The 13,901-nt window shown below is 43.2% G+C and overlaps 1 protein-coding gene across 1 annotated transcript; it reads left to right on the plus strand.

Moving 5' to 3' along the window:
* Positions 1–339: 339 nt before the first annotated feature.
* SLC25A32 (solute carrier family 25 member 32) lies at positions 340–12,237 on the plus strand. The gene is made up of 7 exons (XM_056854463.1): positions 340–544; positions 3,031–3,181; positions 5,426–5,511; positions 6,907–7,067; positions 9,270–9,383; positions 10,277–10,422; positions 12,069–12,237. The coding sequence occupies exons 1-7, from the start codon at positions 340–342 to the stop codon at positions 12,199–12,201; spliced, it is 996 nt and encodes a 331-aa protein (XP_056710441.1). The 3' UTR covers positions 12,202–12,237.
* Positions 12,238–13,901: the final 1,664 nt, after the last annotated feature.

Below are 13,901 nucleotides of genomic sequence, written 5' to 3' on the forward strand. Positions count from 1 at the left end.
CCGCACGGAGCACACACAGCCAAGCAAGTCACAGCAATAACTTCCGGGTGAAAGAAGCCACTACAGGTGGGGAACAGAAGGACGGAAACCGGCGCCTGTACGGTCACGTGAGCAAATTCACTTTACTTTCCTAATCCCACCCATTAAGCCGCCGGGTAGACACCGTTGCGTTCTAATTGGTAGAACTACCCGTCAGTTCCCGGTACGCGCTGCCTATGAGGGAAAGAGGTCAAAGCCCAGCGTAGCTCATTTCTCCCACGTGATTGGCTACGGTCTGCGCAAAGGGACATTTTTTTTTGGGGGGGGGGAGAGGAAATCTCTTTCGCGCTCTCGTTTCCCATGACGATCACTGCCGCCGTGCCGGGCGCTCCGGCGCCGGCATGTAAGGTGGCGGGGGCCGCGCCTGTCCCCACTTCGGCGCCTCCCGCTGCGCGGTCCCTCTTCCGGCACGTGCGTTTCGAGAACTTGGTGGCCGGACTGAGCGGCGGCGTCATCTCCACGCTGGTGCTGCATCCGCTGGACCTGGTGAAGATCCGCTTCGCAGGTGGGAAGCGCCTGCCTCTTCTCCCCCCCCTCCCCCCGCTCAGCAGCAACGGCCGCGGCGGCGACGTCATCGCCCGCCCCTAACGGTCATCTCCGCTGCGCCACGTGCCGGTTCCTCGGGCATTCCCAACGGGCACCGACTGCCAAATGCCACCCCTACCCTAGGGACCCTTAGTCGAAGTAGCCTTGTCATTTGCAGCATGAAGGAGAAGAGCTGGTTTTTACATGCCGACTTTCTCTACCCCGTAAGGCAGACTCAAACCGGCTTACAATCACCTTCGCTTCCCCACAACACACACCCTGTGAGGTAGGTGGGGCTGAGAGGGTGTGGCTAGCCCAAGGTCACCCAGCTGGCTTCATGTGTAGGAGTGGAGAAACCAACCCTCCAGATCAGAGTCCACTGCTCCAAACCACCACTCTTAACCACTATACCATTCTTGGCTCATGCCAAGGCACATCGGCTGCAGTCAACTCCTGACTTTAAGCAGTTCTCCAGTGTCTTTCTTAAGAGCCTACGTTCCCACTGGCAAGGGTAGTGTCAGGCTTCAGCAACACGACAGTAGGCTAGAATACAGGCATGGGGGGAAACTCAGTACATATATAGGGTAAATACAATGCGGTTGATTAGGTTTAGGATACAAAGAAACATTAAGAAGTTATTGGTTCTTGTGGGTTATCCGGGCTGCGTGACCGTGGTCTTGGTATTTTCTTTCCTGACGTTTCGCCAGCAGCTGTGGCAGGCATCTTCAGAGGCGTTGTCCTGCAAAAAGTATCAAAGGTAATGTGCTAATCATTGTCCTGTAAGTATCAAGATAATGTGCTAATGAGGGTGTGGTATGTTAATATGAAACCATTGTATACCACACCCTCATTAGCACATTATCTTGATACTTACAGGACAATTATTAGCACATTACCTTTGATACTTTTTGCAGGACAATGATTCATTTCAAACCCAATCCCTTACGACTATATATTACTCTTCCTACACACTTGACACTGAGAGACACTGTCCTTCAGTGTTACTCCTCTGAAGATGCCTGCCACAGCTGCTGGTGAAACGTCAGGAAAGAAAATACCAAGGCCACGGTCACGCAGCCTGGATAACCTACAAGAACCAATGAACTCTGACCGTGAAAGCCTTCAACAATATTAAGAAGTTAACTGCCGGTAACGACTTAAGACAACGCATACAGGAAATTAATGTGTGCATTAACTGGCTGATCTTCCGGACCTGGTATCAGATCAGCGATTACTCGGGCGGGTCTCCATTGAGGTGCAGATGTCGGGCCGGAGACCGAGTGCAAAACGGGTTGGGAACGGAGTGCACAAAAACTCCATTTTGTCTGTGTGGGGAACCATCTTGTTTTCCCCCGGGGCCGACAGAGAGCCTAGCTGACAGGTAGAAATTGGACATGGGATCATCTGCATGCAAAGCAAGTACTAACACTGAGCTACAGTTCTTTGGAGAAGCATAGCTCAAGGAATAGGCTTCCAAACAGTAGTCATTTCCCAGCTGTGTTGAGTCTGCAATCTTTCACCTGGGAGAGAACTTCCCCAGTTGCCACTCCCCCATATGAGCCACTTATAGTAATAATAATGTTGCTTTCCTCAGCTTTAGGGAACCATCCGTGCCTTTCTGACCTCAGTAGCCATCACATTAGCTCTTGCGCACCAATGGCATGTGCAGTCAGCAAAGCGCTTGGCACTAGAGAAAAGGGCAAAGACCATCCTGGCACTGCAAGCCAGAACTGTGTGACTCAGTGACAAAGAAGAAATCTTGGCACATAGAAGTGTGCCACAGCCAGGCCTGCTACAGACATATGTAGGCAATTTTATAACACTGCAGTCAAGAGGGACCACAGATTATTGCAAGGTGTGTGGGGGTTGTTGTTTTTTTGCCACCAAGGCTTATCTGACTTATGGCGATCCCTGGTGGGGTTTTCAAGGCAAGAGGCTAACAGAGATGGTTTGCTATTGCCTTCCTCTGCATAGTGACCCTGGTGTTCCTTGGTGGTCTCTCATCCAAGTACTTGCTAGGGCCGATCCTGCTTAGTTTCTGAGATCTGACGAGATCAGGCTAGCCTGGGACTATCCAGGTCAGGGCATATTGTGAGTATATGCTCAGCATATTTATAGCTCTTCCAGTGTTCAAAGAACTTTGCACACATTGTCTTGTTGTGTTGCTTACAGCAGTTCTGCACAGTACCACTATTGTATATTTGGGGCAAAAAGGCTGAGCAACCTATTGAGTTCATGTCAAAGATAACATTTGCTTCAGGGATCTCTCACTTTTATGAAAAAAGTATTTGTTTCATTATTTTCTATTCCTTTGGAACAAGTACAATGTGAATGTTTTCCTAAAGTTTCATTAACTTCATAATTCTCACCTGGAAAAGATCTGCTTGCTTGTGTTCGTATTTACATTTATCATTATTAATTCGTTCTAGAATACACCTCAGATTTCTCTCCAATTGTTTTGTATAGTGAGTGATGGCTTGGAACTCAGACCAAAATACAATGGAATTTTCCACTGCTTGTCAACCGTCTGGAAACATGAAGGATTGCGTGGTCTGTACCAAGGGGTAACTCCAAACGTGTGGGGAGCAGGTGCATCTTGGGGCCTGTACTTTTTCTTGTAAGTTTAACTGTTAAAATAATTCCCAGTGTTCTATTCAAATATGTAATTGTAATGCATATTTATAATTCTATGCAAACGTAGGCATACATTATTTTATGCTTTGATTGTGAAGGTTGCAGATACGTGAATATGTCACCCTGTGTAATATTGGTCTTTCCCCCCAAAATATTCCTGATGTCTCATACAAAGCTTGTATCTTTATGTTCATTTTTTTAAGTATATAGATATCAAGACCTTCCCATATTTAGTATTAATCACAAAGGCCTACAAAGGTCCAGGATAAATTAAAAGTATTTCATGTGATCTAAGCAAGTGGGCTGGATCGAGTGATCTGTCAGCAGAAGTTGCTGGTGGTCTCAGATCTTTCCTGCATTCTCCTCCCCCCAGCAGTCCTTTTCGACCCAGGGAGAATTTACTCCTAGGGTTTCAGGATCAGTGTGAACTCATAACCATGCAGGTCAGGAGGCTGCAAGGGGGAGAGGACAAATTGCCTTTTTTGCCTGTCAGTGGCGCTCCGCTCACAGAAGAGACAGAAGGAAGCAATTTCAATCTCTTCTTCCTTCCCTCTGCAGCTTCCTGATCCATATGGCTCTTAGTCCACAGGGGGTCCCAAACCCCTGGCAATAAACTCTCCTGGCTGGGATGAGGGGTGAATGGGTAAGGTTGCAGTGAGTCAGGCTGGAAACATCTTTTTGTTTTTGTTTCGGAGATTAGTTAGCCTAGGCTTATTTCAGGTTTTTCTAGACAGATCTGAATCAAGTCAGAATAGGGACTGCTGCTACAAGAAGAATCTAGAATCTGTCTTGTTGAGGCCCACTAGCCGTATTATACTATTGTTTTTAGCAACCACTGTTCTGCATAAATTATTTTATCAGGGTTACTGTTCAAAGCACCTCAGTATTAGAAGCTCCAGGTCAGTTAATAGGATATGGGATGCAGTGAGCAATCCCAGTGTTGTTCCTAATTTAACCCTCATTGAATAAGTAACAGTTTTATAAGTGATGCAAGTTTCCTGTTCATTGAGGTAATGGTGAATGAAGCTGGGTGTCTGCCATGAACTTTACCTGGTTAACCCCAGAGCTCACACAAAGATAATCTATGGATAGTCAGAAGCATTTACTTGTCTGCCTTATGTTGCTTGTCAGACCTTATTCCAGGTTACTGTTCATCAGCCAGCAGTTAAAGCTTATTAGAGTCAACACCTGGGAGGGAGTTATTAAAATAGATAATTTTCTGTGTAATAAAGAGCCACAAAGTACATAAATATGGTTTATGTTTGATAATCTGGAATATTGCTGTTTTATTGGTGCTTTCCCCCCAAACTAATACAGTTATGTCTAGTCCCTAAGTGCCCAGTAAATACCATTTTAACATGAACTGCTTTAATTATATTGCACTCTGTTAATTGATACCTTTTATTTTCTTCCCTGATCTGTTCATAGAATTTCTCTATTTTTTATTTCGTTATAGTTGAACAATGTGTAAAAGGACATATGAGTACTCTGCAGAGAATAGCTTAAACTTTAGAAGTATTTGTCCATTTTAAATTATAAAGATTAATATGAAGTCTAGAGTAGAGGTCTGTCATGTACATTTCCCTCTCTTATGTATACTACGGGTAGGGTCTGAAGAACTACACAACTAGTGACCCCTCCCTAATGCCACTTACCAAACCACCTGTGGAACTTGAGGGAAATTTCAGAAGCAGTTTATATGTTATGGGCTTACTATTTGAATGAAATCTTTCTAGGCATGTAATAGAACTTGGGCGCACATGAAGTAGTTCTTTGACATCCAGCCTATATGTTTATATTCATATAGATGTCTGATGCGCATATATGTTTCTAGATAATTTGGTTTCCGCTGACAGATGCAGATCTTCCCTGCATTCTCCTTCTTCTAGCAGCTTTAATACTGAAGATTGCAGGACCCACATGGACACGTGTTGGGGGTCTGAGTGAGGAAGGGACATTGGGCAAGATTGCTTCCTCTTCCACTCACAGACCTTCCCAGGCTTGGCTGGCAGAAGAGGGATAAGGGACAATTTTGGTAGGTCCCCCCCCGAACTCACGTGGCTGTTTGTCCATGTAGGACTTCTGACATCCACTCTCAGCTTTCAGGAGTCAAAAAGGAGTGCCACAGAAAAATGGAACACTGCTAGTATACAGCCTTGAGTAGTTCATCTGTTTGTAAAATAATAATCTGTATTTCCTAACCTTTTTGCAACGTTTCACTCCTCAGCTATAATGCCATTAAATCTTACAAGACAGAGGATAAGCTGGAAAGCCTAGGGGCCACTGAACACCTAGTGTCAGCTGCTGAGGCAGGTGAGGAAACCGAACAAGAAACTGTCTGCTATTTTTTTTGTCCATGTTTATGCATTGTTGGTGCTGCCTTCAGCTCGCGTGCCCAGCAAAACTGTTTGATCACTGAAAATTGCTAGGCCTTTCTGATAGATAGAACATTTACAGTACACTCCTAAGCAGAATTACAGCTTTCTAAACACATTGACTCACAGTACAAACGTAATGGGGGGTAGTTGCGGTGGGCTTGGGGACAGTGCAGCCACACCACCTCCTGAGCGGCTTGTTGCCGGGCGCAGAAACCCGAAAAAGCTACTTAAAAAAAAAAAACATGAAACTTCTCCATAGGATTTCACAGGGCTGTGTCACCAATTTTGCAGGCACAAGTTGGCATACATCAAAATGCATACAGATCTGTCTGGTACAATGTACTATGCCAGTTTTTCAGTGCATTTGTTTTATTCTTGCAGTGTGTCCTTATTGTACCTGCATGCATTTTCAGAAATATAGTGGATTTTTTTTACCATACGCCATGGTACCATATGGCTGTTTGAAAACAAGGCATATGCTTGCATGCTCCATGCTCATTCTCTCTTTCATTCTCTGTCATGCTGTTTCCTTCTCTGTTTTCTTTTTGGTATTAACCTTAGTTTGCTGTGATATCCAAATCAGCAGGTTGGCCTTTGTCCACCAAACCCGAAAATGAAACTGACTGAACAGCGGGGTTTCCAATTTTGGTTTGCTCATGCTAGAAATGTACAGGATAAGAAGCAGAGTTTCTGGCCATTTCCACAATGAAGGGGAAAATGAGTGTGATCTCATCACACTTAATGGGCAATGAGTATTCCAGGAGAAAGAAGCGAACACCGCCTTATTTATTTGTTTATTTAAATATTACTATGCCTCCAGTCCACTCAATACAGGGTCCCCAAGACCTTAAGCACACCACCCAAAAGCCTTCCCTTTTTTCTTATTTGAAAACATACCCAGTACTAGAGATGTGAAAGCCGGGGTGGGTGGGTGGAGGACAAATTCAGGGAGGGGGGTTAAATTCAGTTTTTTTTCCAAGGATGTTTTTTGTTTTTCTGATGGAAAAATTTGAAATTTTAGGGAATACTAAAAAGAAAACTTCTATGAAATATTTTCTCTTTTCAAAACAGTGAAATGCTTTTAAAGACAAGGTGGGCATTCTCTATATGCAGCTCTTAAATCCAAGATGCATTTCTACACCTAGAAGGATACCTAATCTTCATGAGGGTAACATTCAGGTCTTTCATTGCTTCTCAGCAGTTGCATGCCTTCTGTTGTTAAATAATGTGTAAAACATGGTTGGTTATTGTTTGGCTGCTGTAAACACTTCCTTTTGTAGGATAATAGTATTGTAATTGATACAAGTATCAAATTTCCATCTGTTGTTAGGAGCAATAACCCTCTGTATTACAAACCCAATTTGGGTGACGAAAACGCGGCTTGTGTTACAATATGAAGCTGGTGTTGATCCATCAAAGAGGCAGTACAAGGGGATGGTAGATGCCCTTATAAAAATATACAAGTGTGAAGGTATACGTGGCTTATACAAGGTAAGATCATTCAAAATCATAGTCTAGGAGTACTGGTGTTTAGTATTACTTCAAACATCATTAGCGGTGTGACAATGTGTATGTAAAAGTGTTACTACATGAGTTTCACTCCCATAGGCTTGCTAGTGGTCTTCACTCTTCTTTGCCTCCTGCATTATTTTTTCTGTTGTCACAGAGCTTTACCTAAAACTTCGTGCAGCGTCAGATCTAGTTAGATTAAAAAGTGTTGTTTTGGGTCAGTTTGTCAGTGTGATTTTTACTTGTAGCTGTGATTTTTACTTGGTGGCAAAGACCATAATACTGTAACCATTTACTCCAAAATAGTATTTTCAGTGAAATCAGTGGACATTTGTCTGATCTTGGTCTGATTCTGCTGTCTATTGCACACAAATTTGACTTTTAAAGAAATGGTCCCCCCCAGAGGAAACAAGTGTGAGCCCAGCTTTGCTGGGGAGGGCAGGATACAAGTTTAATAAAATTAATAAATAAATGGTTGGATCCAGGCAGCTTTTTTCAGCCAGTGTTACCCAATTCCTCTCCTTAGTATAGAACCCTTCCCACAAGGCTTTTATGTATGCAAGTCCTATGATTCCCAGCATATCCTTTTTGGGTGGCAAAGGGAACCCCTTGTTCCTCTTTCACCACCAGAAAAGCTGGCTGGATCCAGCCCCAAACATCTGGCGGTACCGTATATACTCGCGTATAAGCCGAGTTTTTCAGCCCAAAAAAAGGGCGAAAAAGCTGAACTCAGCTTATACGCGGGTCAATACAGTAGAGGGGGGAGGAGGGAGGGAGGGGGGAACTTACCGCTGCCATTGCCGCCGAGCCCGCGCGGCTTCCTCCGGCCGGCAGCAGCCTTCAGGGGCCTCCTGCAGGCCCGGGAAGGCCGTGCCACCACCGGGCCCGCACGGCTTCCTCTGGCCGGCAGCGGCCTGCAGGGGCAGGAAGGCCGCACTGCCGCCGCCGCCGATTCACCGCCTCTCCTGGTGAGTAGGGGCTTCAGGGGCTCTTCCCCCTCCCCCCCTTGGATGGCACTGGGGTCGGGGTGGGTCGGGAGGGCCCGGGAGGCCGGCGGGAGGGCGACCTGGGGCAGGGGCGAGATCATCCCTGCGCTCTAAAATGGCGGTTGCCATTTTAGAGCCCAGCATTACCGGTAAAGGGAATTTCTTATTGACCCTCGGCTTATACGCGGGTCAATAAGAAACTCTTTTCTGGCCTCAAATTTGGGGGGGTCGGCTTATACCCGAGTATATATGGTACATTGTAGTACTGTACTGCTACATCATCCAAAAGGACATTCCCACTGAAATCGGTACCTAGGATATTTTAAAAACTTGTGCTACTTGTGCTTGTCAGTGGGCCAGTCTTCCACAGCACAGAGGCACATCCATCTGGTTAGAAATCAGGATGTCATTATTCATGCTTCAGTAGCATGAGGGACTTTGCAAGGGACTCCCTCCATTTCCAGCTTATACCTAATTTGAATAGATGCTGATCAACCCTTTTTGAACGTTGCTTTTGAACTGTATGCCAACTGTTCTAGCAAGTACTTTGGTAACACCGAAGGGTGAAAAACTTCAAGAAATAGAGCAAAAAGGTATTCTTGTTAGGGCTGTGTAGTCTCTTATAATCAACTGAACAGAAAAACAGTTTTTTACAGGATTTTCATAACAGAGAAATTATTAAGGGACTTGTTTGTCATGATCTGTGAAAGTCAGGAGCTCCTCTTTCTGATGAGGGCATATGAATCAAATCTCTCTTCTGGCAAAGAGGAGCCATTTCTAAATGTACAAGACTGCCTACTGACATAACCTAGACTGAGAATGTGTACAGAGGTTAAAAAAAAAAGTTTTTTCTGTTACGTATATTGATGCTGAAAAAAATGCACTTGCAAGTATTTTCATTGCAACTATAGAGGCTGGTAACTATTGCTTACCTATTGTTCATTAAGCATTGTCTATTAAAACTATTGTATTTTTCCTTCAAAGGAAAGAAAATAGATGGATAGTTATGATAACATTGCAAGGACTAGCAGTACTGCCCATGTATTTATTTTCAAGGTTTCATAATGCTATGCTTTGAAGCTAAAGTTTCTGTGTAGTAAAAAAAAAGATAACTGTAAAGTTATCCTGTTATATGAATCTGGTTGGCTAGCTTTAACGTTTTGCTCTTTAAACTCTGTAAAAGGAATCTGTGTTTTAGGGATTTGTACCTGGCCTGTTTGGAACAAGTCATGGAGCACTGCAGTTCATGGCATATGAAGAATTTAAGTCAAAATATAATAAGCATTGGAACAGACCACCAGATTCGAAACTGGTAAAGTACTCCTTTATTATGGATTATGTTGTGTATGTAGTACATGATGTACTCTGAGAATAGTTGTTCTATTTAGAACACCCAACTATCACTGAGAATAGTTGTTCTATTTAGCTGCCATGGCTAAAAGGCATCAATGGTTTCAGCTTCCATTAATTTGCCTAGCTCCTTAGCTGCCATGGCTAAAAGGCATCAATGGTTTCAGCTTTCATTAATTTGCCTAGCCAACTAATAGCCCATTAATGAAGTGGGTGTGTGTGAGAGGGGTGAGAAGGCGTGACTGCAGTGGTTTAAGTGCCATCTAGATGGGCAAACACACCGGTGTAGGGAAACTTACGCTGCCACATTTTTCTGGTGTGGGGCCTCATGCCAGTGTCGATGGGGATGTACCCAGGGCATTCCCAGAGGAGGAGCTGCCTTTATGCAGCTTCCTATGCACTTTCAGGCCAGGAATGCCGCCTCTGCCAGTACTCCAGTTTACGCCATCCAAAATGGTGGCGTAGCCCTATGGAATGCTATGGAGTTATGCTATGGAACTCCATAGGGCTTGGAGGAAAGGGCAGGTTTTTGGCTTCAGCGTGGGGCTGGAAGCTATTTAGGAGGCGGCACGGCAGCACTGTCCCTGAGTGCTGCATAACCACCACCCCCAGGAATGGGCTGTAAGCCGGTGGTTATTGTATTTAGGGCAATAAATTCCATCTTTTCACCATGTATGAAGTACTTTCATTTGTCTGTTCCTTATTTAGTATTAGTCTCTTTTATTAGACGCATTTCTATGTTTAAATGATAGAAACTATAAAATATTCATAAACCGTGAAACCTACAAATGTGAAGTTTGTTATTGGTTGCTTTAGCATTGTTTGAAACTAATTTTGGCATCATTTCATTTTTAGAGCACTTTAGAGTATATTGCTATGGCAGCATTGTCAAAAATCTTTGCAGTTTCAGCAACATATCCATATCAGGTTGTGAGGGCACGTCTCCAGGATCAGCACAACAGATACTCAGGAGTAGTAGATGTAATACGGAGAACATGGAGGTAGGCATGGAAATCCAAAATTGTTGCAAAAATAGCTCCTTTTGTAACTTTGTTTTATTTTTAGCTCATGAGACATAAATGCATACAAATTTATGAGGTTTGCAAGTAAAGTAAAAGTAAAATTAAATATGAAAAATAAAATGGAAGAAGCTTATTTCATATTAACCATAATTTCCTTAAGAGGGGAGTTGGAATATGCAGATAAGCTACCCTGCAAACTTCCAGTACCAGGTAATTTTTAATTTTTCGAATTAAATACTGTACAACTTTGTTGACAGGCTTTCATGAGAGAGTGGGGCTAGCTAGTTAACCAGATATGCTGGTTAACAAAGCTTTGACCTGATGGCAAGAGGGCAGCAGTGTTGAGTGACCAGGGTCAGGGTTTGCAGACTGTTCCAGTGCTGCCTGCCTGCTTGAAACTGCTGCTTTCTGGCTGGCACTCTGCCTGAGTCGCTTGGCCAGCGCCTCTCCTCCAAGACGCTCATGGGCATGCTGGTTAATCACACAGGTGGTTCAGTTAACTGGGTGTCAGTTAATGAAACTTTTACAGTAATACCAACTTTATACTGTGTTCCTGAAAACAGAGTGCTAAGTGAAACAGCTCTCTAAGAGGTATTGATATTACTGGTTCTAATGGGGCTGTGTTCACAGTATCACCATATATGAGTGACAAATGAGGTAGTAACCACCAGCTGACTTCCATTGTGAGGCTTCTGTGCTGGAGTAGCCTGGGAAGCCTGTCTGGGTCACCTTGCGTGTCAAGTCTTCCTCATGGGAGAGCTGTGTCCCCTTCTGTCAGCCCCACAGCTACTACTGAGACCCTGTGCCTCAGCTGTGCTGGTCTTTTATGGATCTCTGCTGTGCTTGAGAGGGGCAGTAAAAAGTTATTTAAAAAGTTACCCCCAGCTAGGGTTGCCAATGTCCAGGTGGGGTCTGGAGATCCCCCAGAATCACTACTGATCTCCAGACTACAGAGATTAGTTCCCCTGGAGAAAAGGGCAGCTTCGGAGCATGGACTCTGTGGAATTATGCCCTGCTGAGGCCCCTCCACTCCCAAATCTCCAGGAATTTCCTAGCACAGATTTGGCAACCCTGCCCCCAGGACAAAGAGTGCTAAGTGAAACAGCTTTATAGGAGGTATTACTGCACTGTCCTCCCAGTCTGTGGTGTCATTCTTGCCTGTGGTTGGGTAGAAAATGTTGCTATTTTGCCTTCAACCTTCACTTGTCCTTTTGTCCCTCTGCCTTCTGCTGAAGCAGGTTGGATTATAGTAGTCCCCCACATCAGATGGATCAGGAGAGTGGCATAAAGACTGGTGGGGGTGGGTGGGATAAGTTGCGTAGTAGTTTTATCTTCTACCATGCCCTGGAACTTATTAAAAATGTAGGCAGGACCTCTGGATTGAGTTCTGGCAATATGCAATCTCAGATGAGAATATATGGTGGTCTTTGCCATTAAATCTGGTACTTCTCCAGTAATTGAAAAGTTCCAAATAGTGTGGTTTTAAAAGAGCCTTGATGTATTTCAAGATCACAATTTTTATAATTTAATACTGTTTTAAAGACATTATGCAGAAAATTGTTGAATGATCTTCCCTATCAAATACATTTAGAAGTTACAAGTAAATGTTTTCTGCTTGTCCATAGGAAAGAAGGAGTTCATGGATTTTACAAAGGAATTGTACCTAATGTCCTCAGAGTAACGCCCGCATGTTGTATTACGTTTGTTGTGTATGAAAAAGTATCCCAGTTACTGCTTGGCTTTAAAAATAGCAGCTGAATCCTGAAGACTGCATCAAGAAGGGCATCAGCATCAAATACCCTTCTGTTAATTTTTCCTTAATTTTTCCGGTATTCACAGAAGAACGCAAGAATAGAACACATGTTGTTTTCACAGAGGCAATTGAATTTGAAAGTCTGTTCCTGGAATTTTCCACCATAACTTTGTGTCTGAGTGGCTAGATGCAGTTTAGCAACAGCTCTGCATATTTTAATTTATTCTTTAGTGAATTGTTCTCTCTAGCCATTCTGAGAAAAGCGCTGACTCTTAATGTGGAAATGGCATAAAGATCATGGTGTCAGAATACTGGAAGGCACAATATTTGGTATGCTACAAATATATGGGGGACACCTATTTATATCACTAATAAATTGTGTGTCTATTTGTCTACAGTGATGATTTCGGCTTTCCAAATCCTTTCACTCCCTCAATTAAGCAAGACTAATTGTGAAAGAAAATGTAATTGGGCCTTATAGCATGGTACTAGAAACATGTCCATTGTGTTAGTCTTGAATGCTTTAATACAGGATCTCAACAGAGGTATCAAAAAATTGAATGATTGAAGTGTCATGTTATATTTTAAATATTTATGATGCCTACTCCCTTCTATCCACTTCTGGTTAAAAATGCAACTGAATTAATGGACAGATTTTTTACAGCATTTGAAATATAATTCAGAATTAAGTATACAAGTAGTCCAGTCCTATGAATGCTTGGCTTTGGCAGTTGACAGGGTCAGAATCAGCCTGCACCTACCCCAACCAGAGCAACAGACTGCTGAGGCCAAGCCTGTTGCTGTTTGAGGAGTGTGCGTCAAGCAGGAGCAGCAGCCATCAAAACCATTCCAACCACTTCCTTGCGATAACTCAGCAACTGCTGCCCATCTAGCAGTGATATTATTAGCCTTGCTTCTACCGCTGCCCAAATTCTCCAACTGAGCTCGGAGGACATCTTCATCAGCTGGTCTTATCATCCTATGCTCAGGGTGGCAGGAGTTAAATTCTTCAAACCCTGTCCTCTAGCTAGGATCGCCCCCTGCTGGCCAGTTCTCCTCCTGCCTTAGAGGGAGAAGCACATCCTGGAAATGCCCTCATAGCCCTGAAACCTTTCCAAGATGGTATATGCTGGAGTAACAATATACTAAGGTTAATTTGTACATACTGCTAACTTCTGATGCCAGTGATATAGTCAGAGTTCTGTATAACTTTCAGAGCATTTGTGGCTTCTGAATTCCCTAATTCTGAAATAGTAATTTTAAAGCAATCAATAATGACTAAATGAAAGTTGCAATAATTGGTGCCAGATTTATTTCAATATACAGTTTGGTCTTCTTGTTTTACTCATAATGAAAAGTGGTTTCTTTTTTAATAGGAAGTGAGATTCAAAGTAAAATCATACTTTGTTTTGAACAAAGGTCAATGTTCGTCGGTTGGCTATTTATAAAAGATTATCTTTATTAACACAAGTAAAAAACTGTCGAATTCATACAAAAGTAGTACATAAATAGGAGATTTCTGAAGCTATACTCCAAAACATTATAGAAAACATGCTGGGGATACTTGTTTTAATAGAAAAATCAACTGCTTACAGAAGGTCTATAAACAAGTTTGTGCGTTATAGCCAAGTGCTTCCTTCCATATATAGAAAACTAACTTGGGGGGGGGGGAAGAGTCATATTGTATATAACATAGTGCTGGGGG

The sequence above is a fragment of the Euleptes europaea genome, chromosome 8, assembly GCF_029931775.1.
Source record: "Euleptes europaea isolate rEulEur1 chromosome 8, rEulEur1.hap1, whole genome shotgun sequence".
NCBI lineage: Eukaryota > Metazoa > Chordata > Lepidosauria > Squamata > Sphaerodactylidae > Euleptes > Euleptes europaea.

Excerpts from the sequence above, each read along its gene's own strand:
- SLC25A32 (XM_056854463.1), top strand. The coding sequence starts at position 340 with ATGACGATCACTGCCGCCGTGCCGGGCGCTCCGGCGCCGGCATGTAAG. Across the intron at positions 5,512-6,906 it reads AGTGTCAGCTGCTGAGGCAG|GAGCAATAACCCTCTGTATT; the intron begins GTGAGGAAACCG and ends ATCTGTTGTTAG. Across the intron at positions 10,423-12,068 it reads GTAATACGGAGAACATGGAG|GAAAGAAGGAGTTCATGGAT; the intron begins GTAGGCATGGAA and ends GCTTGTCCATAG.